Below are 24,067 nucleotides of genomic sequence, written 5' to 3'. Positions count from 1 at the left end.
TGACACTTCATGTTTTTATAGATGACGCTTTATCATTGTCATCTATAACTACAATACATGACGCTTTTTAACCGTCATGTATCCATAGATAGATGATGTTTTTTTATGTTTTAGATGACAGTTTTTCACCGTCATCTATTATTTTCAAATTTTAATTTTTTTTTTGAATTTCCTGTTTTAAATTTTGAAATTCAATAAATTGTATAATATATCATTTCAACACATAATTTAAATTCTCAAAAACACATTCATTCAATAATCATCCAACATCCATAAGTTTGGGTTAATGTTTGAATACATCCTAAGCTAATACAAACAAAAAAAGCAAAGTAGTTTGAAGTAGCAGCCATTGGAACCTCATATCCAAAACTACCGAATCTCTCTTCATGAACCTCATTGATCCAACCTCCAACCTTCATGCCACTCAAAACCTCCTTGAGACCTTTTATCACCTGTCATTTCCAGAAGCAGCAGTTCAAAATTAAATGAATCAACAAAACGGGAAGCAGTGTGATTAAAATGCAGTAACATCTACTAGTGCTTTCTTCCTTCTTCACAAAAGTATCGAGTATGCAAACCTGCTCATCATCCAGACGGAGTATGACTGGAGAACGTTCTCCGCTGAACTGATCAACAGTGTTACGTGTGGAAAATAGATGGTGTCAATGTAACAAAAATCATTACTGAACAAAAAAACCATGACTCTGACAAGAGTAAAAAAGAAAACAATTTTTGTAGTTTAGCATAACCATCTGATACTACTTATGGACAAAATATCCATTTGATCGTCGGCATACATAATTGAACTGCACAGTATCTTCTTCACCAGCTTCTTGCCCTTTTCCTTCAACTATGTCTTGGCCACCTCCCCCCTAGGATTAACTTAAACCAGGATATTCTGTATTTAGCCATGATAGCAAACACCAACTCAGTATTAATAATCTGTCATTATCCACGCTAAATATCCTGATTACAAATTATCCTACATAATCCTTTACTGAAAATCAAACGAGCCCAGAAAATATTGAAATGTTCATCAAAATATGTGCCATGTTTATTCATTGTTTTATTTGTTTATTGTTCCTCAAAAAATTATAAGATTGTTCATCAAAATAAAAATTTTGTTTATAAAATTGTTTAGTTTATTATTTAATTGTTAATTAGGGTTGTTGTTGGGAACTTAATGAAATATCATAGCTCTAGTTTTGATGATACCAAAATTCTTAGATTTTTCTTGTAATAGACTAGAACTTTCCGAACTCAACTGTTGGAGTTCACTTTCTAATTTATCTAGTGTTCTGAAGACTGAAGACCGGAGGATTGAAGACTGAAGACTGAAGACTGAAGAACTCAACTGAAGTTGCAATGAAAAGCCAAGTCAAATACTGATGTTTTGACTGAACAAATTTCTCAACTGAAGAATCAATTTCAGAACATAGTAATACATGTTCAATAAAATTCAATACAACGTCACTTTTTTTAACGGTGTTTATAGGTGTTGAACAAGTCAACTGGTATGGTGAACATTTTTGTTAATCTTGTTCATACAATTGTTTATGATGTTCAATATAATATAAGATAAACATGAAGTTCAATAAAAGATGTGTTTTCTGGATGGTCGAAAGCGGTGGGTGAATTCCAATTCATGAGATATTGAACTACGCATTGAATTCATGGGATAAAATTTGATGAAAGTAAAAACGGCGTAAAGAATAATTTGTTAACCTTATTAATAAAATAATTACCTAAAATAAAATGATTTGGTCTGCGACATTTAAGGAATGTGATGGTTTTAATAAGGACGAAAATTACACTTGTAAGCTTAAGATTAAATTGGGAGCACAAATCAGTATTTAATCTGGTACGTAGGATGGTGCAAATTAAAGGGGTAAGATTAAATATAAAATCTACATTTATTTGTCAATTTCAATTGAACCTCTCTCTATATATATATATAGGGGTGAACTAAAATAAAAACATATTTTATAATATAAAATAAGAACCATTTTCAGCCCTTAGATCATCAAGATCTACGGTTGATTCATTACCTTGTTGGATGAATTCATGTTCCCGAATTCAAATCTCACAGATAGCAAAAAATTTATTTTTCGCAATTCATACAGTTACACAGTCAATTCATACGTATTCTACATAGAATACATACATTTTAACTAGTTCGTATTTTATATGTTAAGAAGTGTTTATACCCTAACCATATCCTATACATATATATATATATATATATATATATATATATAGGGAGAGGTTCAGGAAAGAACCATAAATAAAAAAAGAACGGAGAACCATTTTCAGTCATTCGATCATCAAGATCTACGGTGGATACATCATCTTGTTGGATGAATGCAGATCCTGGGTTCGAATCCTGAAGGGAGCAATTTTTTTTTTTTTTTTTTTTGAGTGCATTAATTTTAACAGCGAATGCATTAATTTTTACAGTGAATGCATTAGATTTGATTGTTCTCCCGTTCTCACAAATAATGTAGTTCTCTCTAGAACCACACCCTATATATATATATATATATATATATATATATATATATATATATATATTGGGGAGAGCTAAAATAAGAGCATTTCTTAAGATATAAAATAAGAATCATTTTCAGCCCTTAGATCATCAAGATCTACGTACGGTTGATTCGTAATCCTGTTGGATGGATTTATGGTCCTGAGTTCGAATCCCAAAGGCAGCAAAAATTTATTTTTCACAATTCATACCTTTATATAGCGAATTCATACGTGTTCTACATAAAATTCATACATTAAAAATTGCTCTTATTTCTTATTTTAAGATGTGCTCTCACGATAGCCCACCCCTATATATATATATAGAAAGAGAGAGAGAGGTAGATGATAAGATGAAAACCATATCTTTTAGTGAGAACTGAGAACTGTGAATAAACACATGAAATACATGAACAAAAAATACATCCATTTTCATTTTTAATAAGTTTACTTCACACAATTCTTTAATTTTAACCCTCAATATTATATCTTATTTATAACTTGTCATTAATGAACCCACACAATCCTTTTATTTTTCCTCAATAATTACTTTAATACTACATTAAAAATGAAATTTTTATTCCTCTAAAAATATATTTAATCAATTTTATAAAAAAAAATCGTGTTATTATGAAAGGGGTGATAAATTGATGGATAAAAAGAAACGCAGAGAAAGGATAGAAATAAATATGAGGCCTGAGCTTTAAATAGGTTAATCAGATAGGCCCATATTTAATCGCTTTAGGAAATACTTTAGTTTGGTTCAAACTTTAGGAAAGCCCAATCCTCAACCTCAAACACGTGACTTACACTGCTAAAAATAAGTACTTTAATGAACACACATGTTTTTATATTCTTTTATTCTCTCTGTTTTGGGCTTTAATCTGTTTGTACGATTTTGATTAATTGCATGTATATCTATATTTAAATACACACGAGATTACTACCCACATATTGATGAAAAAATTATGCCGCGCGCAGATGCAATTGAATCCAAAAACTTTCAGAAAAGAGAATTTTTAAATGCCTCAACTTTGCACGCAGACGAAATTGAATCCAAAAACTTTTACAAAAGAGAATTTATAAATGCCTCAACTTTTGATGTTTCTATTGATGTTTCTAGCCGAGGAACTCCTGACAGAAGGTATTGGAAATTTGATGAAAATGGACGATATGTTGTTAAATCTGGTTACCTTTGTGCGGTGGACTTCTTTGAACAACACGAGTCCTCTTCCAGATTTGCTCTTGAGTCGTGGTGGAAGATTATTTGGGGCCTCAACATTCCCCCGAAAGTGAAGCACTTTGCTTGGCGTGCCTTTAACGATTTTTTTGCAGCGGATGCTAATCTTTTTGCACATCACGTGCCATCTTCGGGTATCTGCTCGTGGTGCCAGATGGCGTGGGGGTCGTCCGTTCACTGTCTTATCTCCTGTGATTTAGTGAGACCAGCTTGGAAGGAGACTATTTTTTGGGAGGTTATTCGAAAGCTGCTACATCTTTCTCTTCTTGATATTGGACGAGCCGTTCTTAAAGATTTTGGGGCTGATGGTTTTGGGAAATGGGTCTTCATTCTTTGGAGGGCTTGGGCCTATCTTTGTGGTGTTAAACATGATGCTATTATTGGAGGGGCGAAGTCTTGGTTTTTGGGAGCTGATGCTATGCTAACTCAGTACCAAGAATCTCGATCAAATCTTGCTCTTGGCGATTTGATTCTGCCTGTGGAGGGTGAACGCAGGTGGAGGCCGCCGGATAGAAGTGTCTTGAGGTTGGATGTCGACGCAGCTTTCTTTGGTGCGGGTCAGAGTGTGGGGATTGGTTTTATTCTTCGCGACCATGCCGGAAAGGTGAAGATGGCTTCCTGCCAGACGGTGGGTTTCACGGAGACAGTCCTTTTGGCGGAGCTCCACGCCATGATGCTCGGCATTGGATATTGCCTTCAGAATGATGTGGGTCCTATTGTTCTCTTTTCGGACTCTATCCTGGCAATCCATGTCTTGCACGACTCTAATCGGGGCTCTGAGTCTCTTAGTGACGAGTTGTGGGAGGTGTTTCAACATGCTCGGAAACACATTGTGGTTGATTTTTGTCATATGCGCCGTGAAGCTAATACGGCTGCACACGAGCTAGCTAGTAGAGCTAAGCTCTTTCCTGATGTAATGATTTGGAAGCGTGATTTTCCGTCATGGCTTCTGAATATTGCTTCTTCTGATCTTAATATATAGTTTGGTTCCATTTCAAAAAAAAAAAAAAAATGCCTCAACTTTGCACGCAAATGAAATTGAATCCAAAAACTTTCACAAAAGAGAGTTTTTGGATACCTCAACTTTACGACTTGAGGTAGGCCTATTTCTCATAACCTATTTTACATTGATTTGACAGTATATATAGTGCCATTAGTATATCCACACTCCTCATATATACAATAATAATGTCATTTAAAAAAAATCTAATATCTGCTTCAAAAAAAAATCTAATATCTTAATTTCATAGTATTTCAAGAAATATTATATAGTCACTGAGTTCCCAATCATGATGAAATCTATTTAAAAAAATGCTGCCATTTCCTTATCATGCATGCATATGGGAAGTAGGATAAGTACAGCACGCCACACCCAATTGATATTTCAACAAAAGCAAAAAAGATATTCCAAAATTAAAGCATGGCAGCGAAAAAGAGACCAGAAAATTGAAAAACATAAAAATAAAATTAATTAGTACGTACCACAAATATATATACAACAATTCAAAATCTTGAAAAGAACTGATCTCTTTCACATATATAGAGTATAATTTTTGAAATTTCATCTCCACCTAAGTTCTCTTCTTCATCTACCAGTCCTTTTTTCTACATTTACAAACATGTTTTCCTGCAACTTGTACCAACATAAGTTATCAATCTACAGTAATGATTACAAAAATCAAAAACAAAATACACCTACAAAAATCTGAAACTAAAAAAAAAATCTTGAAATCAGATGTCACAAAGCATCAATAATCCTTTGTTTCTTGTTAGCATTTTTCAATCCGAAAATCTGCATCTCCATCTCCATCTCCATCAACCTCTTGCCACCGCAAGTATCATCGGCGCCGCTGCCATTTCTGGGCACCTCTAATATGTTAACTCCGAAGAGCCTGACCATGGCGGGCCGAGCATGAGTTCCGGTATTCCTGGCTTTCCAATCTATGTAAAGCTGCCTATCCGGGCCGGTGGATCGGGCGAAGCTGACAATGTCGCCGGCCCGCAAATTCTTCTCCTTTACGAAACGGCTCCAGCCCTTGGTGAGCACGTAGCTCTGGCTGCTGTTCCAATACGAATATCGGAATCTCCAAACCTTACCGCCGGAATCCTCGAAGTTGAGCAGAACTCCCTTTGAACTGTTCCCACTTTGTAATGGGAAATGCTTCTCTGCATGCTGTTTGGGGATGACGAGGCGGTTCAGCTTCCCGACGTCGCTGGGCGTCACGGCCTTCTCGAAGAGCTGCTCGCGGGCCTTCTCCGCCCGCGAGCACGAGGGGCCCTCGGATTTGTCGCCGCCGTAGTGGCGCCGGCTCTGTTCGAGCTCGTCGTCGTAGGTGTGCTTTCTCAGCATGTCGACGATCTCGGCCTTGGAGTGGGAATTGAGGAACGCCGCCTCCACGCCGCCGTCGTCGTGGCGGCGCTCGGAGAGGGGCTTGAAGTTGGTGACGGCGTCGCGGCCGCGGAAGCGCTGCGCGGCGGTGTCGTAGGCGCGGGCGGCCTCCTCCTCCTCGTTGAAGGTGCCGAGCCACACGCGCTGGTGCTTCTCGTAGATTTGGGCGCCCCACCGGCCGTTGGGCTGGGGCACCACGCCCTTGAACCGCGACGACGGCAGCTTTCGAGACTCCGCCTCCACGCCGTTCTCCGCCGCGTCGATGATCACGCTTGCGCCGCTGCCCACGCGGCACAGCTTCTCCGCTGGCGGCGGTGCCGGTGGCGTGGTCGATATGGATTCACTGGTTGTGCTTTCGTCTATGCTGCTGCTGCTTCCGTCCATTTTTGGGTTTAATTTTATTTCTTGGAAGTGTTCTAGAGCGAGAAAACTAGAGAGAGAGGTGTGGATTGTGAAATGAAATGAGTTATTGAGATGAGGGACTAGTACGTATATATAGGAGTAGCCCCAAGTTAATTAAATGAATATTTTTTGTATACTTGCATCTATATATATTTCATAATACAACTGCATGTATTTTTTAAAAATGAACAGAAAAAGATGAAGATATGCAAGATGTGGGTAAGGTGGGTCAACCCTTAAGATGGTAAGGACTAGGAAGATTCATGAGGGGTAGGTGTGTATCCTATTAACTACTATTCCGAATTTTGTGTGCAAAAGATATCTCATAATACCAATTTATATTCATAATGTCATGTAATACACGTATATTATACGAAAAAGTAGTAAAATACTAAGTTTATGATATTGCATTGAATAAAAAATAAAGCGTATAGTAGTAAAGTATGTGTGTGTTGTGGGGCAGAGAGGTTGATGGGATTCACATGAGTGTGGACCGTGTATGAGTAAGTTCATCCCCCCTGAGCATTGCTGCTCCAGCTGACTATCAGCATGGTCACCCCACACTCTATACGTATACATATATATGTAACAAATTAAATATTATTTATTTATTGCCAAAAAGCTTATCCCGCCCATATATATTTTTTCACATTCTGCCATTTCAAACTTTTTCATTTTTCTATATGTAATTCAAGCTGCTTCTTTGTAATTCAAGCTAAACTTAATATATAAAGGGGATGCCTAGGCTATAATACTTCTTCAAATATAAAATACGAATTAGCTAAAAAATATATAAATTTTATGTAAAACACGTTTGAATTTTCTGGGTAAATGTCTGAATTACGAAAAATAAAAATTTCGCTACCTATGAGATTCAAACTCATGACCGTGAATTCATTCAACAATGTGATGAATCAACAGTAGATCTTGATGATTTAAGAGCTAAAAATGTTTCATATTTTATATTTTAAGAGGTGTATATATATATTTAGTAGTATATATAAGAAGTTTTTATGTTATTTATGTGACTTAAAGATCAATATATATAATTCAGAATCTCACTTTCAATTTTCTTTTGTCTTTTAATTTCTTCTTCTATTTCAATTTGTTATGCTTTAATTTCAATTAAATTTATATATATATATATATATATATATATATATATATATATATATACTCCTATTTTTTGAAATAAAAGTTTAGCATGATTCATAATATAATACTAATAAATTTTAATTTTTATAAAATTGTCACTAAAAGAATATACTCCCTCCGTTCCCCATAAATATGCATAGGTGTTTCTAGCACTGGTTTTAATGAAATGTTGTTTAGGGTATTGATAGTGGATAAATGATCTCATATTAAGGGATTAAATAGATTGTAGGTAAATAGTGTGAGTTACAAGGATAAAATTGTAAAAATTATGTGAGGGATAGTGTCAAAAAATAGGATAGGCATAAATTTAAGGTACGTACAAAAAAGAAAAGATATGCATAAATATGGAGACGGAGCTAGAAAGTATATGTCAATGACACATGGCGACACACAAGAAATTATTGAACACTGGATTTCATTAAGCTTAAAGATAACACTTGGATTGGGGTAATCCATCTTGTGCCAAAACAAGAATAGTCGAGTCGAAATTTTCGCATAAAAAAAATAAATCAATCTCACTCGAATTTGATCTAATTATCATCATATATCGATTGCTTTGCAGGCTCCCTATCTCCAACATTGACCATTTGATGAGTTTTAAATTTTTGATCATGCACTATTATATGCAAATTCTTTTTATAAATAAAAATTTGCGACAGTATCTTGTTATATCATTTGATGAGTTTTAATCAGTCTTATAGCCATCATATGTATTTAAGTATATATAAAAGTCGGTCCAAACATCAATATATATTATAAATGTGAAATGGATCCATCTACGCCTACCATATTACATATATAGACATGATCATCACAAAAATTTTAATAGAAAATTAAAAAGACCATAAATTATTGAATGTTTTTCACATGAAACAATGGGGAATAGAAGATGCATGAAATGATGAGGAGTAGCTAGAGAATGGATGTGGGGGGTGTTTATCTGGAGCAGCATTGGCTGCAATAAAAGCAGACAACAAATAAATGAGCAGATTTTGATGAAGCATCAGCATCAGATAAGATATAGTAGTATATATAATTCATGTAAAAATTAAAAGTGAGAAATTGAAGTAATTAACAATCTCCCACTATAGGATGGGGAGTGCATGGGCCACCTGTAGTAAGGCATGGATCAACAAAACGCTCCCATCCAATCAGATTCTTCCACGCGGAAATTATTACCTGGCATCATTTCGATTGGTACACCGTATTACGTGCCTATTGGCTATATAATCAAATTCGATATATAGTTTTAAACCATATTAATTATACACACATTTCATAGGGTTAATTTATAACATATGTATGTATCAGTGATTGATTTTATAAACAATTCCAACAAATATTTATTCCAAAGGCACTATTTGGCAATAATTGCGATTGACATGAACGATTAACAATATTATAAATATTGCATTTATGTACGGACAGCAGTCCTATCTCCGCAAATGGGCCCCACTTTCTTTGCGAGCTGTAATAAGCCAACTTAGAGATTTTAGAGTTAATATACCTCCCTATCCCCATTCATATAACAAAAGGAAAATTTAACCATCTAGATAACAAAAGTGAAAATAGCACTCCCTCCATCCCGTTAGTAATGACACGTTTTTTTTTCGGTATGGAGATTAAGGAGAGGAAAATTAAGGAATAAAGGTGTATGGTCCACATTATTAGAAGGGTTAATAGCCGGAAAATACACGAACTATCACGAGATTTGCATATTGCACATCACCTTTAAAATTAGCTTCAGAATACATCACCTTTTAATTTAGTTGTAAATTGCACACGCGTTGACCACCACCTTGATCGGTGTTGACGTGGCTCCCGAAATTTTCAGACGTGGACTCGCTGGCATTCAAAACGACGTCGTTTTGAGTGAGTATAAATTAAAAAAAAAACGAAAAATCCGCAGATTTCGAGGACGCCGCTTGCACCTTCTTCCAATCCAACCCTTCTTCCCGTCTCAAGGTAATCGGCGACTCAAACCGATTGCAAGGAAATCGGCGACTCAAACCGACGCCCCGATGGACTGGAGGCGGCGCAAATCTGTAAATCCGCAAGGCTGCTGCAAATGTGTAAAACAATTTCTGATAATTTCAGGTGAAATCAGAAAAAAAGAGTGTGGATTTTTGGATTTTTGTTGTAGACCATTTCGACTTTGGATTTTGTAAAACAATTTCGACTTTGGATTTTTTGGTCTAGACGAGTTTTGGATTTTTTGATGTAAAACAATTCCGACTTTGGATTTTTGTTGTAGCCGAGTTTTTTATTTTTGCTGCAGATGAGTTTTTGATTTTTGGATCGGTGAGCTAGATTTTTGGATCGGGTGCGATTTTGGATCGGTGAGCTTGATCAGAGAAGGCGAAAGGCGTTGCAGATGGCTTCAATGGGTTTCTACAGTACCTTCGATGGGCTTCGAGGACAGCGACCCTCACGGCATTCCCTTCGGTGTCCAGATCTGAGACGAGTGGCGACATTCACGTCTCACTGAAGGCATTGCAGATGGTTTCGATGGGTTTTTGTCACGGGCTTGTTACATGTCTAGGAGGCGGATTGCATCTCGACTTGGCGGAGGAAGGCGGAGTAGGTGAGGCGGCGGGAGGTGCCGGCGTCGATGAGGAATGGGTGGTGGAGGTGGCGGTTGAGTGGAGAAGGGGGTGAACAGGAAAACACTTTTTTTTTTTTTAAGAAATTCTTCAAATATCAAAACGGCAACGTTTTGCCCACGTGTAATGTTACTACTGTCCACATCATAGCCGGTCAAACTTAAGAGCTGCCGGAATTTTCACCGTGTGCAATTTACAACTAAATTAAAAGGTGATGTATTCTTGAGCTAATTTTAAAGGTGGTGTGCAATATGCAAATCTCATGATAGTTCGTGTATTTTCCGGCTATTAACCCTTATTAGAATTGTGTTTAGAGATTGTTTATTATTTCTAATTTATCAATATATAAAAACATTTATTTCTTGATTCATTAAATAAATTTAAAATCTGTAATTAATTAATCATTTCTTACCATTAACACTAATTTCACAAAAAAAAAAAGTTTCTAGAGTAAAATAGGGAATTGGGAAACAGTTTTCTTAACATGAACTGGGGTGAAATACCAGATTTTTTACAAATCAACAGAACATGATTTGGGAATTGGGAAGTAGTTTTCGGGGACACTTGATACGGATTGTGATCGAAAAGCGAGAATAACATGAACTGGGGAAGAACAATCAACAGAACATGAATTGGGAATTAGGAAGAACAAGAACAAAACATAATCAAAGTACATAACAAAATTCACCAAGCAACAATAAAGATCCCAAAGATCAACAAATATTCACAATTCATGAAATTCACGAAATCAACAAAAATCAAGAATAAGATTCCAGAAATTGTATGAAATCAAGAATAAGATTCAACAAAACTCATGAAATCAACGAAATCAAGAATAAGAATGAGATTCAAGACAAGAACAAAATCAACAAAAATCAACGATTGAGCCACTCAGATCTGGCGCCGCAATGGTGCTAGGGTTTCACTTGGTGGCGAAGGAGGCGACGGCGGCGTCACACTCAGTCCACCGCCGGGCCGCTGATATGGTTTCCTCAGAGGGGGTGGAGGCGCGACGATGGAGCCGCTCAGATCTAGCGCCAACCGGTGCTAGGGTTTCACTAGGAGGCGAAGGAGGCGGCGGCGGATGGAGCAGGGGCAGAGGTGTAGAGGCGGTGGAGGGTGGTGGCGGTGCTAAGCAATGGAAACGACGCTAGGGTTTAGGAGATGGTGGTGGAGGGACGAAGAAGAGGATAGAGAGGGCAGGAGAAGGCGGCGGAGGGTGGACGCGGAGGCGGTGGGTGGACGCGGAGTCGCCGCGCTGTCGCCGTGGAGGAGAAGAGGCTGCGAGGGTGTAGTAGCTGAGAGAGAGTGAGGGTAATTGGGAGAGATAGAGAAAGTTAAGAGTGAGAGTGAGAAGAGAGGCATCGAGTGTTTTTTTTTAAGTTGTTTTAATTAGGCTTTTAATTAGTGAATTAACTACAATTAGCTATCCCTTATTATTTCCTAAAGTAGAAACGTGCCATTATCGGTGGGATAACCCGAAATGGATTACGTGCCATTATTAGCCGGATGGAGGGAGTAACTTTTTTCAATGTAAATATACTAATTTGTCCTTAATAATTTTTTAATAAAATCATTCAAAAAAAAAACAACTAATCTCTCATCCCTCTCTTCTTGAGTCCCACCCATCTTCACATGGCAGTGACGCCTCCCCCCGTCGGGCACCACCACCCTCGTCGCACCCTCCACCCACCAAAAGAACCTCGCCCCTTCCCCCACGCTTGGCACCGCCACTTTCTTCTCGCTTTTCCCCCTTCCCCAGTCGTGTCGGGAACTGCTGCACTCGCCACCCCTACCAACAAAAACCTCACGCCGTCCTCTCCTCCTAAATTTCAGCCACACCTACGTCGGCGCTTCCCCCCTCCCCCTTCCCCTCAACGACGAGGCGCATGTCGTCGCGGCAACGTCCGCTTCTCTATCTCTCCTCGCCTTTCTCTCTGTCTCTCTCCCATTTCTATGTTGCCGCTGTCGTTGGCCCCTCCATTGTGCGCCGCCGCGGTCCTCCGCTTCTATCCTCAGATCTCCACTGCTCTCTCTCTCTCTCTCTCTCTCTCCTTGCCAATTTCACTCTCTCCCAATCTAAAATCCTCAATTTCTAGGATTTCGTTTTCTAGTGAAAATCGTGTAATCGTTTATTTCACGTTGTTACTCACTTTTTTGTAAAAGTGTGTAGTTACAAAAAAATGTGTAACAGTTAAAATTATATTATTACACATTTTTCTAGATTAAAAAGTGTATAACAATGTATTTTATATTATTACACATTACCAGGATATTTTAGTCAAAAATGTTATTATTTCCATAATTTTAACCGTATGACTATAATTTCTTTTTACTAGCTAGATTAGGGTGCTGCCTCTAAACATTTATTACCATTTGGCTGCAAATTACTCAATCCACCTGTTTACAAGTGTCATATAATTGATTATATGTATACATTAATCATGGTAATCAACAAGGTTAATTGAAGTAAATTTCCCTATTCATTTTATAATTAATTTGTTCATACATAATATGTGTATATGTACATAATACCACTCCTAAAATTATCTCTAACAACGATCGGGCCCAACCATCAAAGTTTTTTAATATTTATATAATTTATCTTTTTTTCCATGTCACCAATATTATATTCTATTCAATCACATTTATATTTTATGGTTTATCAATGATCAATTCAACCACTCAATCACAATATTTTGTATAATTATATTTTACTATTTTTAAGTATGTTAAACATAAATTAAATAATAGAAAATTATAAAAATTCAAACACTACAAACTAAGAACAAAAATTATAACAATCGGAATACGAAATACAAAATTAAGAATGCACAACTCATACTTCAAACAAATGAAAAACTACATAATTAGTTACCATTTCTAATTTTTTGCCAAAATATGCTCGATCAAGTCACTTTTAAGAACGGTGTGAGTTTCTCTATTGTGAAATTGTGCCCTATTTTTCATGTCGCTGGATAGATTTTCAATCCATTCAGTAGAGAATTCGAAATTTGGATCAATATTTTCTTCTCCATCTCCACTTTTGCTATTAGTCGATGTAAGTCAAGCTTCCATAAATTCTGTGGGATCGTGATAGTTTAGGTGTGTCGTTCATCTTTCATTATCATATTGTGCATAATTATGCAAGCAATCATTATTTTCCCCATCATATCTTGATGTTGAGCAAACAATTGGTGCTTCAGAATTTGTGGACAATTAATATATTTGACAAACATTGCCCACTGAGGATATATGTCATCAATAAGATAATACTATCTCATATTATACTCATGGCCATTAACGATATAACTAACCTTCGGTGCTAGACCTTCCAAAATATCATTAAAAATAGGAGATTGTTCAAGTGTGTTGATATCATTTCTTGAACCTGGAGTTCCAAAAAATGCATGTCTTGAGATGCAACTTCTTCTTACATATTGCCCTATCCAAGTAGTAGGACAATTTTTTCATTCCCAATGTGTACAATCAATACTACCTGACATACACCGACTTGTAGAAGATATGCCATATCTTCTTCAGTGGGCTTTCTCAGGTAGTCATCACCAAAGTTGGAAATTACACCTTCAACGAATTTCATAACTGCCTTATGGTTTGTGCACTCATTCGAAAATAATCATCATGCAAATCGGTTGTTGTTCCGTATGCCAACACTCTCATAGATGTAGTATATTTTTGAATTGACAACATACCTAGACAACCGGCAGCATTATTCCATTTTCGAACAATGATTTGTGCATACAAAACCCTACTCAAAAAATTATGAAAGATAGACTATTGGATTGTTTGAGAAGTATTGCTCAAACAAACTTTCATGCCCCTTCTCACGTTTTCGTTCAATAAACCGCCTTGTGTGGTTTGTCAGTTGTAAAAAAATAAGAAGATAAAAATAAACAATGTAGATTATAAATAAACCTTCAATTTTATTATAATCACAAAATTAAAGCTGCGTCGACTGTTCTGCTGGAAGCTTGATCTTTCTTTTACTATCCTTTGGTTTGTTTTGTTTTATTTGTTGTTTGGTGGTGTTGGTCGGGATCATGGCGTGTGGGATGAAGCGTCTTTTGGTTTCTTTTTCAGTTCTCGGGCGTGCTCGAAACTGGAATCCGGAAAGTCGGGCTCCGATGGTTGCTCCGTGCACAGTTTGACCTCGCGGTCTTTCCTGTTCGACGTTGAGTTGTTTTTTTCGTTGTGTTCTATTTTTTGTTTCTTAGTTTTTGTTGTTGGGTCTCTGGTTCGGGTTAACAGAGCTGGGGTTCCTTTAGGGCGATGGTTCGGCCGGAGCTCTAGAAGTTATCCAAACTCAGCTCTGTTCCCGTGGTTTTCTCTTTCGGTTTTAGACGGGTACTCTTTTTCCTATTCATGGTTTTTTCCTTGGGGTTTTCTCTGAATAGGTTTTAATGAGGCCCGGCTCTTAGTTTGCTTCTTTGTGCTTTCAAAGGTTTCTTTTAATAAAAGCCGCGTTTTAATAATTATAATCACAAAATTACCATTTAATTTTGAATTTGATTTCCAATGGAAAGTTGCATTTTTAATATATTATTGATAATAGTCTTTTTTTTATCAATTATCCAAATAATAATAATAATAATAATAATAATAATAATAATTATTATTATTATTATTATTATTATTATTATTATTATTATTATTATTATTATTATTATTATTATTATTATTATTATTATTATTATAATGTTGAGAATTTGAGAAAATTCGAGGATCCATTACTTTAAGGGAAGTTGTACTTTTAATGATTGATTAAATATATAATTGATTATTTTTTATCTTGATTATTAGGATTTTTTCAGTCCCGTCATTTCAATAATTGTGAATAAAGAAAAATTTGCTCAAATTATTAAATTTATTAAAGGTATTGAAATATCCTAAAATTACAATTTTTAATAGCAATTATTTGGCCTATACTGTTTTTATTTATCTAAACTAATTCTCAAAACTAAACACTCGTAAGAAGGCGTTTACTTGGCAATATATATATATATATATATATATATATATATAATAAATTAGATGGGTTGTTATTAAATGAATTGATAGATGATAATATATTAATAATATGCATTTTCTATATTGGTGACTATTCGAAAAAAATTCAATATTAATCGCTCTTGATTTAGAGAACTTCCAAGATTGGTGATCCACTAGGAAGTTTGCCAAAGTGTATGTGATTGAGTACAAAATACGATAGAAAATTTGAAAATAAAATCATAAAATCTTTGCAATTGAAATTAATAAAATAAAAATTAACCAAATAATAAAAGAAAATGAAAAAAAAATACGTTGAATGAACGACGGAAAATTTCGTTGTTAATTGAATTTGCTACGAAAGAAATAACAATGGATTCGTTCCATCGTTAACAATTTTTTACGTCGAAAACTAGAGTTTTAACAATGATTTTTTCCATTGGTAACTGCCCTTCTTAATTTTTACCTAAACTTGGGTACAACCGGCAATCGAGTTGACTCGCACCCAAAATAGTGTCATTTACACGATCCAGATCAAGATGCGGGTTCGGATCAGGTGCGGATCACGGTCTGAGTACTGGTGCAACTCGATTGTACGGTACATCCGATTGTACCCAAAACCACCTCTTTATTTTTTATATATTTTTTATTTTAATATTGAACTCGCCCTAAACTAAGTTTAATAACGCGGTATTCATCCTCGACTATATATATATCAATCTATCTATATTAGAAATTTACAAATATATTTGTACAAGGTGGTCGCTTGCGACAACTAAAGTTAATTAATTGCAACCCCTGTTAAAATCTTTATCTCATTATTATCCTAGATTAGATGAATTACTGATGATATGAATTTTGGGAGCTTGCTTCTTGATGGGGCCGAGAAAAACAAAGTTATTGAATTCTCCGTTCATTTTTGTTCTTTTTTTTTTTTTTTACTTGGAGGAGTTGGGGAGGGGGAGCAGTGGGGTTTGAACCCAGGACATCACTGTTCACACACAGAAGGTCGCACCGCTTAGTATCCCCTTGGCGACCGTTCATTTTTGTTCTAAAATAAGAAAACAATCAAATTACATATACTGTGATATAAAGAGTAGTGCTAAATATACAATTCAATATTTTTTTAATTTTCCACATTTTTAAATATTAAGAAATTGATCACTTCTAATTGAAATTGTATTTTCATAATTATACTCTCTCTGTCCCATAACAAGTGTCCTAGTTTTCTTTTTGAGTTATCTCATAACAAGTGTCATAGTTCTAAAATAAGAAAGTGGGTTCCATTACCTTTTGCTTTTTTACCTTTAATCATCTTCACTTTAATTCTATTCATCTTATAAAATAAAAGTGGACTCCGCCACTTTTTATTTATTTACTCTTTGATCAAATTTCAGCACGCTGGCCCCTGCCGACCATCACATATCCCTCACTCACGCCGCCATCCTCGCCTCGCCTGAAATCACCACCGTCTTTCCCTCTTTTTCTCTTCTTCACCGGATGAACAATCTCAATCCTCAATAATCCAAATCCCCAATCATCCAAAATTCAATCCTCAATTCATCGTCTTCTCGCCTCCTCAAAATTCATCTCCAAATGTCACGCGCGGTTTCATTCTAGTCACAATAGTAAAGGTGGAGAAGGGTTTCAAACCTGTATTTCAATGAGATTTTGGCAAAGGTTTTGGGGTGGTAACCCATTTCATCAAAATCTGATCTTGATGATGAACCTACGAAAAAAATTCTAAAGACGTCCGTTGCATCAGAGCCCGAATCGAAAAAGGATTCCAATGAGAGAAAAAATGAGTCTGAGTCGTCCGATAAGAAAACTAAAGTTCCCATATCATCAAATTCCAATCTTGCCGACGAAGCTCCACAAAAAACTTTAGAGTCGTTAATTTCATTAGAGGTAGGGTGGGAAATGAGATGGTCTGTTGGGTGGGGGAGGAGTATGTTGGGGGTGGGGTGTCTAGCGCGCGCACGCGAGAGAGAGAGAGTTTGTGTGATTTGGCAATTCCATCTGCCACGTTGGCATTTTTGGCTTCCACATTAGATTTTTTTATATTTTTTTTTTGATCAATAAAAAATTCATTAAAAAACTGGGGTGGTACTAGGAGTACCAAAAACATCAAACAAGTGGTGCGAACTCGTTAGAGCACCACAAAGTAAAAGAAACATTGAACTCGACAACATGGAAGATTTTGTTCCAACTCCAAAGCCTCCCTTTGACCTCATTAACAAGATTGGACACCTCCCAATTCTTGTTCTCAAACCTACTCTCATTCCTATACTTCCAGATCAGCCAAACAGTCCCAATCCAAAGAGCTTTAAGGAAGTTCTTGTTTCTTTTACCTCTTCCTCCTCCAATGAAAGATATGAAATGATCTTCGACTTTTTGTGGTTTAGCCGTTTCCATTCCAATCCATTGATTGATTTTGTCCCACACGCGATCGACTTTCGGACAATGGAGAAAAGTATGTTCAGCTGTTTCCTCCCTCCACACACATGCATTGCACCACTGTTTTTTTATATATATATAAAATTTTCACATTAGATTTTATTTGGGTGAATTCGCAATTTGTAGAGAATTGCGAACAAATTGTAAATTGATGTACTTATTGGTCAAATTAAAATGTGATGACATAAACTAAAAATTTGAAAAACATTGTGTGTTTTTCAGTTATTACCCCTTTTATTATTTTGAATTTTTTTTATATTCAACTCAAATATATTTAATTAAAATTATATTTTTTATTATAATTATAATTTTTTACATGGTAATTAAGTTAGTATTAGTTATATATATATTATATCTATATATAATATAAAAATATTTTTCCCGAATTTCAAAGACTAAGTCAAAGCAACAAAATTGTTAAATTGATAGTCACGTTGGTCTCGCATAAATTAGGTGTTAGACGTAGATGGTGGAATAATTTAGAAGCCTCCTTATATTACGAAAGTAGAAAAATTTGCAACAATTTATAATTTTATGATGGTGATCCTTTGGTGATGAATATAAGGCTCCTATGCTTCCATGTGAGCTAGTAGGTAGAAATTGGAAAAATATAAAAGAAAAGAAAATGAGAGATGGTCCACATAGCAAAAGAATTAGAGAAAAAATAGGAAAAATCGTACGGTAATTGTGCATTAGTCATACGGATAGGCTGTCGATGTTAGTGGCTCTCCTCGCAGGTGGGAACGCGTCAACATGTGGGCTGTCACTCACACAATCTATACATAAACCTTACGCTATACGTATCTCAAAACCGTATTTCCTGAATTACCCCTCGTTGAGCTCCAACATTGCCGTTGCAACAAAGGAGATCACATTTATAATTTCTATTATTTGAGCTAATTTTATTTTATTCATATTTCATTAAAAATTTATAATTGAAAATATCCTAATAATAAGAATAAAAATATATATCTTATCTATCATGGAAAATAAATATTCATAATCTTTATAAAACCTTCATACACCTCTTTGAGCATTATGACTCGTCTTAACTAATCACCCTCTCCCTCTCCCTCTCCCTCTCTCTCATATAGTAGAGATTCATCATTGGTATATTTGATGAAGCACAAGGGGGATGTGCGTATAATGTGCCCTATGTTCTTTAATAATGGCTTAGGAATCATCGCACCTAGTTGCCAAATGGATTTATATAATTGTTGAGGATTTATTTGATCTCCCTGCATATATACACGTCACCTGAGCTTATAATAACAACAAAGTTTTATCCAAGTGGGGCATTACAAATCGTAATAAAAATTTATCCTACATATACTATTAGTCTTTAACTATTAACGATATGCAGAGGATAAGAAAGGTGATTATATATATTTATTTAAATTATCCCCTTGGTATCATCATCACTTGCTCATCTCAAACTTTAGGTTCTCTTTATATGGTTGGTTCGTTAGAAATTAAAAATCTTTTCCGACTAATATATCTAGATTACGGGATGTATTTTGATTTTGAGGCTTATTTATGTGCTTATCATAGTCATCCATCATGATAATGATCATCATTAATGCAAATATCGTTTATGCCCCTGGTCTTTTGGTATTTTAGAAGGGCAATCTCTTAGGTGGAGAATATTTCTTATCGTTTCACATTCCTAATTACTATTAACATCTACAAAAGTACTGACCACACAAACACTCAAATTAAACGTTAGAATTTAGGTACGTACTCTTCTACTATTTTATATTTAATAAAACTAACTAAACTTAATTAGGATGTCACTAGATTGAGTATATAAATATCATCTTGGAGCACATCTGGTCTAATATAAAAAGGCCCACGTATATCCATACTTATTGCTTCACATATAACAAACTTATATACAATCTGAATGTGATATGTAATAAGTTGTTGATGCTATAATGGCCAAACATTGAAGGGTAGTCGCCAAGATCAATTGAAACATGCATAATTTTTGTCATCATTATTATAGTACCCTTTCTTCGCAAACATGCTATATTAGTCCATTTTTAATTTTAGTTAACTTTGGATTTCGATTCTTTTTTCCTAGTGTTCATTTCTAGATTTATAAATACTTTCTATTGGTATTTTTAGGATAGACTTCGATATCATTTAATTTTCTAGCAATTAAATAAAATTTCACTTTCATTGAGGAGTGTTCGTCTTCAAACTCTGGTTAATTTTATACATTTCCAATTTCCATAACCAAAAATATATCTCTCTCTCTCTCAATTTTCCTGATACAGTTTATTAGTAATTAGTTTTTGTTTTCAGTTGGAGATGACTTAATATATGACCACAGATGGGAATGCCACCTCAATCTGACCGTCAAACGCGACTTTACAAACACATCTCCAATTAAATATCGCATTGTTGGCACGTTTATGATGGGAATCTTTGATTTTTATTTTTTTTATTTTTCTTTTTCTTTTGGCTTGCCTAAAATAATTCCATTCTCTTGTTTTTTAAGATTTGATTGGAAAAAGAATATTAAATGTTATCTCATGATAATGTGACAATTAAAACCAACTGCGCCCGCAAAAACAAAAGCAAAAATAAAAGGTCGTGGTTTAATTGTTTTTGGCGCATGACTCGCTAGATGACGGCATATGCAAATTTGGATAATATCTGTAGCTTTTATGATCTTGTCATCATATTTAAATCTGTTAATATATATTTAAATGGCTCCTAACTAAATTTCACACTTTCCAGTTAATATATTGGGTTAATTGTCCACAAAATACTGAACTTTTTTCCAATTTTGATTTTGCACACAAACTTTGAAATGTAGCTTAAAAATTATTAAACTTTAGATTTTATCTGATTTTACTACTAATCCAAATTTCGGCCAAATACCAAGCTAATATGACGTGCAAATATTTGACGCAACGTATCTATTGTTAATTTCTTATTAATAAAAAAAAAGAATACAAAGAAAATAACACAAATTGTCAATAACTTAATACATCAAATCAAATAATAGTATTTTTTTTAATTCTCAAGTTTAAATCAATTTTTTCTAGTTCACTATTACATAACTGATTACTCCAATATATAAAATAGAAGTCATTCAAATAGTATAAATATGTAGAGTTTATAAAAAAAAATTATCTTTAGATAATGAAAATTTAATAAACTTTATTACTTAGTTAAATAAATTTTTTATATATTAAGTTATTGATAATTAAAATGTTCTTTGGTTGACGCACCTAAATTCGAAGAATCCCCTTACTATTATCGAATTTATTCAATTAATTAATTCAACTAAAAAAAATACTATTATTTGATTTGATATATTAAATTATTGACAATTTGAGTTATTTTCTTTATGTTCTTTTTTTATTGATAAGAAATGAAATAAAAATACTAGTATTATTTTGTCAACTAATTGTCACGCAATAATAAATACGTCAAAATTGGCACACCATATTATATACTTATTAGCTTGCTATTTGGCCGAAATTTGGATTAGTAGCAAAATCAGATAAAATCAAAAGTTTAGTAATTATCATGCCACAGTTCAAAGTTTATGTGCAAAATCAGAATTGGATTAAAGTTCAGTATTTTATGGACAATTAACTCTAATATATTTCTATATTCGAGGATTTCAATGTATTTTTTCTAATATAACTATGTATTTGTTGTTCTCAATTTTTATGATTGGGAATTTCGTTATTCTACAAAACTTAAGTATATATGCAATTTATATCTATTTTGTTGGGAGAAAAGACCAAAAAATTTAGTACATGTTTTCAGCGCAACACGGTTTCTTCAGTGCAAATTGCGATTTCTTTAACCCTTTCTTGCCACTAGTTTCTGCATCGCCATCACACAAAATTTAAAGCGATGCATCTCTTTTGTTCTTTTCTTTGTGTATTTATTACTTCACAAATTTATCGGATGTTAGATAATTAGTTATAGGGTTAATTGTAAATAAATTACTGAATTTTTAATAAATTCTTATTTTGTATATGAATTTTAATTTTTTTATATTAAAATTACTTAATTATTAATTTTTTTTTTTCATTTTGCATAATCGTCTATTTTTTGTCATGGTGATATGACATAAATATATTCATTTGGCATGAATATACTATTGTGGCATAAATACGACCGTATGCAAAAATAGAATTGACATCATATTGTATAGTTGGATGAAAATGACGTTGTTTCATGCTCAAAGTTTGATCAAAAAATAGGTAAATATATAAAATAAGAAAAATAAATAGTTGAGTAATTTATAAAGATTTTGAAATTCATATGTAAAATAAAAATTTGTTGAGAGTTCAATAATTTATATGCAATTAATTCTTATATAATTATAATAGTGGGATCAAGTAGAACATATTTTGTACCTAAAAATAAAATAAAATTGCTGAGCATATTATGCCATGCCAATTATTCTTCCTATAGTTACACATATGAGCGTTGGAGTAATATGCATACTATGGTTGTGACATGTGATAATAATATTAAAATAAAGGAATAAAGTACGTAACACGATGTATACTAGCAATATAGTTAACTGACATGTTGCTTGATTTTCTTAGGCTGACGAGGACGAAAGCCCAGCTTTTCGGGTCAAACCTCAACATTTTGGTAATTGAACAGTAAACTTTTTTTTTCTTTTTAATAAATTTACAATATTAAATAAAAAAATTAAGAGGTCGCACAACAGGGGACTTGAATCTAAGACCTTTGATCTTAGGCATTATCCCCTTACTGTTTGGTCAACACATGCATACTGAATTGTTAACTTCTAAAGGCATGTTTAGTGATTCCGTTTGGATAATTTAACATAAAATTTAAAAGGGGTGGAATTAAAAGTACCCACCCCAATAATATGTCTATGAAAATACCCACCCCTTAGGGGGTGGGTATTTTTCATAGACATATTATGGAGGTGGGTATTTTTATATATATACACAATTTTAAAATATATATCATAGTTTTAAAGGACATGTTTAGTAGTTTTATTGGAATAATTTAAGATAAATAAAATTTAAAATATATATCGTAAATAGAGTGAAATTAGTATATAACTTAGTGTTTGATAGATAAATATACTCCTTCCGTCCCAAGCCAATAGGCTCAGTTGGTTTCGATACGGAAATTAAGAAACTTGCTTTTTGATAGGTCAATAGTGTGGTCCACCAAAAATTAAGCAATTAAGTGTTCCCTTATTTTTTTTTTCTTAATCTCATTTGATTACTTTGCTCATTTAAACATTCAATATTAAATCTAAAACGAAATTCATTCTTCCTTTCTTCACCATATACTGCCGAAATATCAAATGCAAGAAACATTTCTACCTTTCTTCACCATTTAGTGCTGAAATGCATTCTTCTTTAAGCTTCAACAATTCAGCAAAAAATCAAGAACGAAACTTTCAGTAACAAAAAATTGTTGAAATCAACAAATCAAGAACTTAGAAAATTCCAAAAAATCAACAAAAATCAATTGATAATTACCCATTTCACGAAAATTACTAAGAACTCATTTACAGCAACAAATCAAGAACCCTAAATTCTATCCATTTCTTGTTTCTCGTCCTTCTACCCATTTGAAGGCAACAAATCAACAAATCAAGAACAGGGCATCATAGATGCAATTATTCAGAACATCACAGAGCAGATGCTCCATCAAGCAAGAAAAAGAAAAGTCCTCACTCGTTTGACACTGGAAAAATAGATATCGATCACCGCCTCTTCGTCTTCTTCCGCGACCACCACCTCCGATAACTCGGTCTCCGATAGATCCTAAGATCTTCGGCCCTCTCGAACAGCCTTCCTTAGTTCCTCTCGAACAATCTTCCTTCGGCCACCTAGAAGACGACATGGAACCACCGCTTAGAGTCCCAATTTCGGCCGAATCAACCAACAACGATTCGGATTTAGCACAAATTGGGAGTGATTTTGGAGAGTACATACGGCGGGGTAGTCACAGAGGTGGGTTGCGGTCGAGGCGAGAAGATACGGCGACTGACGGAGAAGAAAAATGGTGGAGATCGGCGGCTAGGGCTTCCTCGTCGAGAGAGAGAGAGAGAGAAGCGCGGTAGACGAAAATGAGAATGGGTAGATTAGGTATATCCCCTTTAATTAAGTAACTAATGATTTTTATTAAAGGCCTAATTATTTCTAATTTTATACTGGACCTATTGGGGTGGGACGTCCCAATAAGGAAAACGAGCTTATTGGAGTGGGACGGAGGGAGTAAAATATAGATACTATGAATTAGTTGTTTTGGTAATTAGAT

At 34.5% G+C, this 24,067-nt stretch overlaps 1 protein-coding gene and 1 long non-coding RNA gene across 2 annotated transcripts; both read right to left on the bottom strand.

The window, feature by feature from the left end:
* Positions 1–227: 227 nt before the first annotated feature.
* Positions 228–855, bottom strand: LOC130986393 (uncharacterized). Its single transcript, XR_009089256.1, has 2 exons — positions 579–855; positions 228–452 (listed from the first exon to the last, which is right to left on the bottom strand). It is a non-coding gene; the product is annotated as an uncharacterized LOC130986393 (long non-coding RNA).
* A 4,357-nt stretch (positions 856–5,212) lies between these two features.
* Positions 5,213–6,862, bottom strand: LOC130986347 (AP2/ERF and B3 domain-containing transcription factor RAV1-like). Its single transcript, XM_057909739.1, has one exon. It carries the CDS (start codon positions 6,537–6,539, stop codon positions 5,505–5,507), a length of 1,035 nt encoding a protein of 344 aa, XP_057765722.1. The 5' UTR covers positions 6,540–6,862; the 3' UTR covers positions 5,213–5,504.
* Positions 6,863–24,067: the final 17,205 nt, after the last annotated feature.

The sequence above is a fragment of the Salvia miltiorrhiza genome, chromosome 5 (assembly GCF_028751815.1).
Source record: "Salvia miltiorrhiza cultivar Shanhuang (shh) chromosome 5, IMPLAD_Smil_shh, whole genome shotgun sequence".
NCBI lineage: Eukaryota > Viridiplantae > Streptophyta > Magnoliopsida > Lamiales > Lamiaceae > Salvia > Salvia miltiorrhiza.
This window is presented reverse-complemented; position numbering and strand designations above follow the sequence as displayed.

Excerpts from the sequence above, each read along its gene's own strand:
- LOC130986347 (XM_057909739.1), bottom strand. The coding sequence starts at position 6,539 with ATGGACGGAAGCAGCAGCAGCATAGACGAAAGCACAACCAGTGAATCC.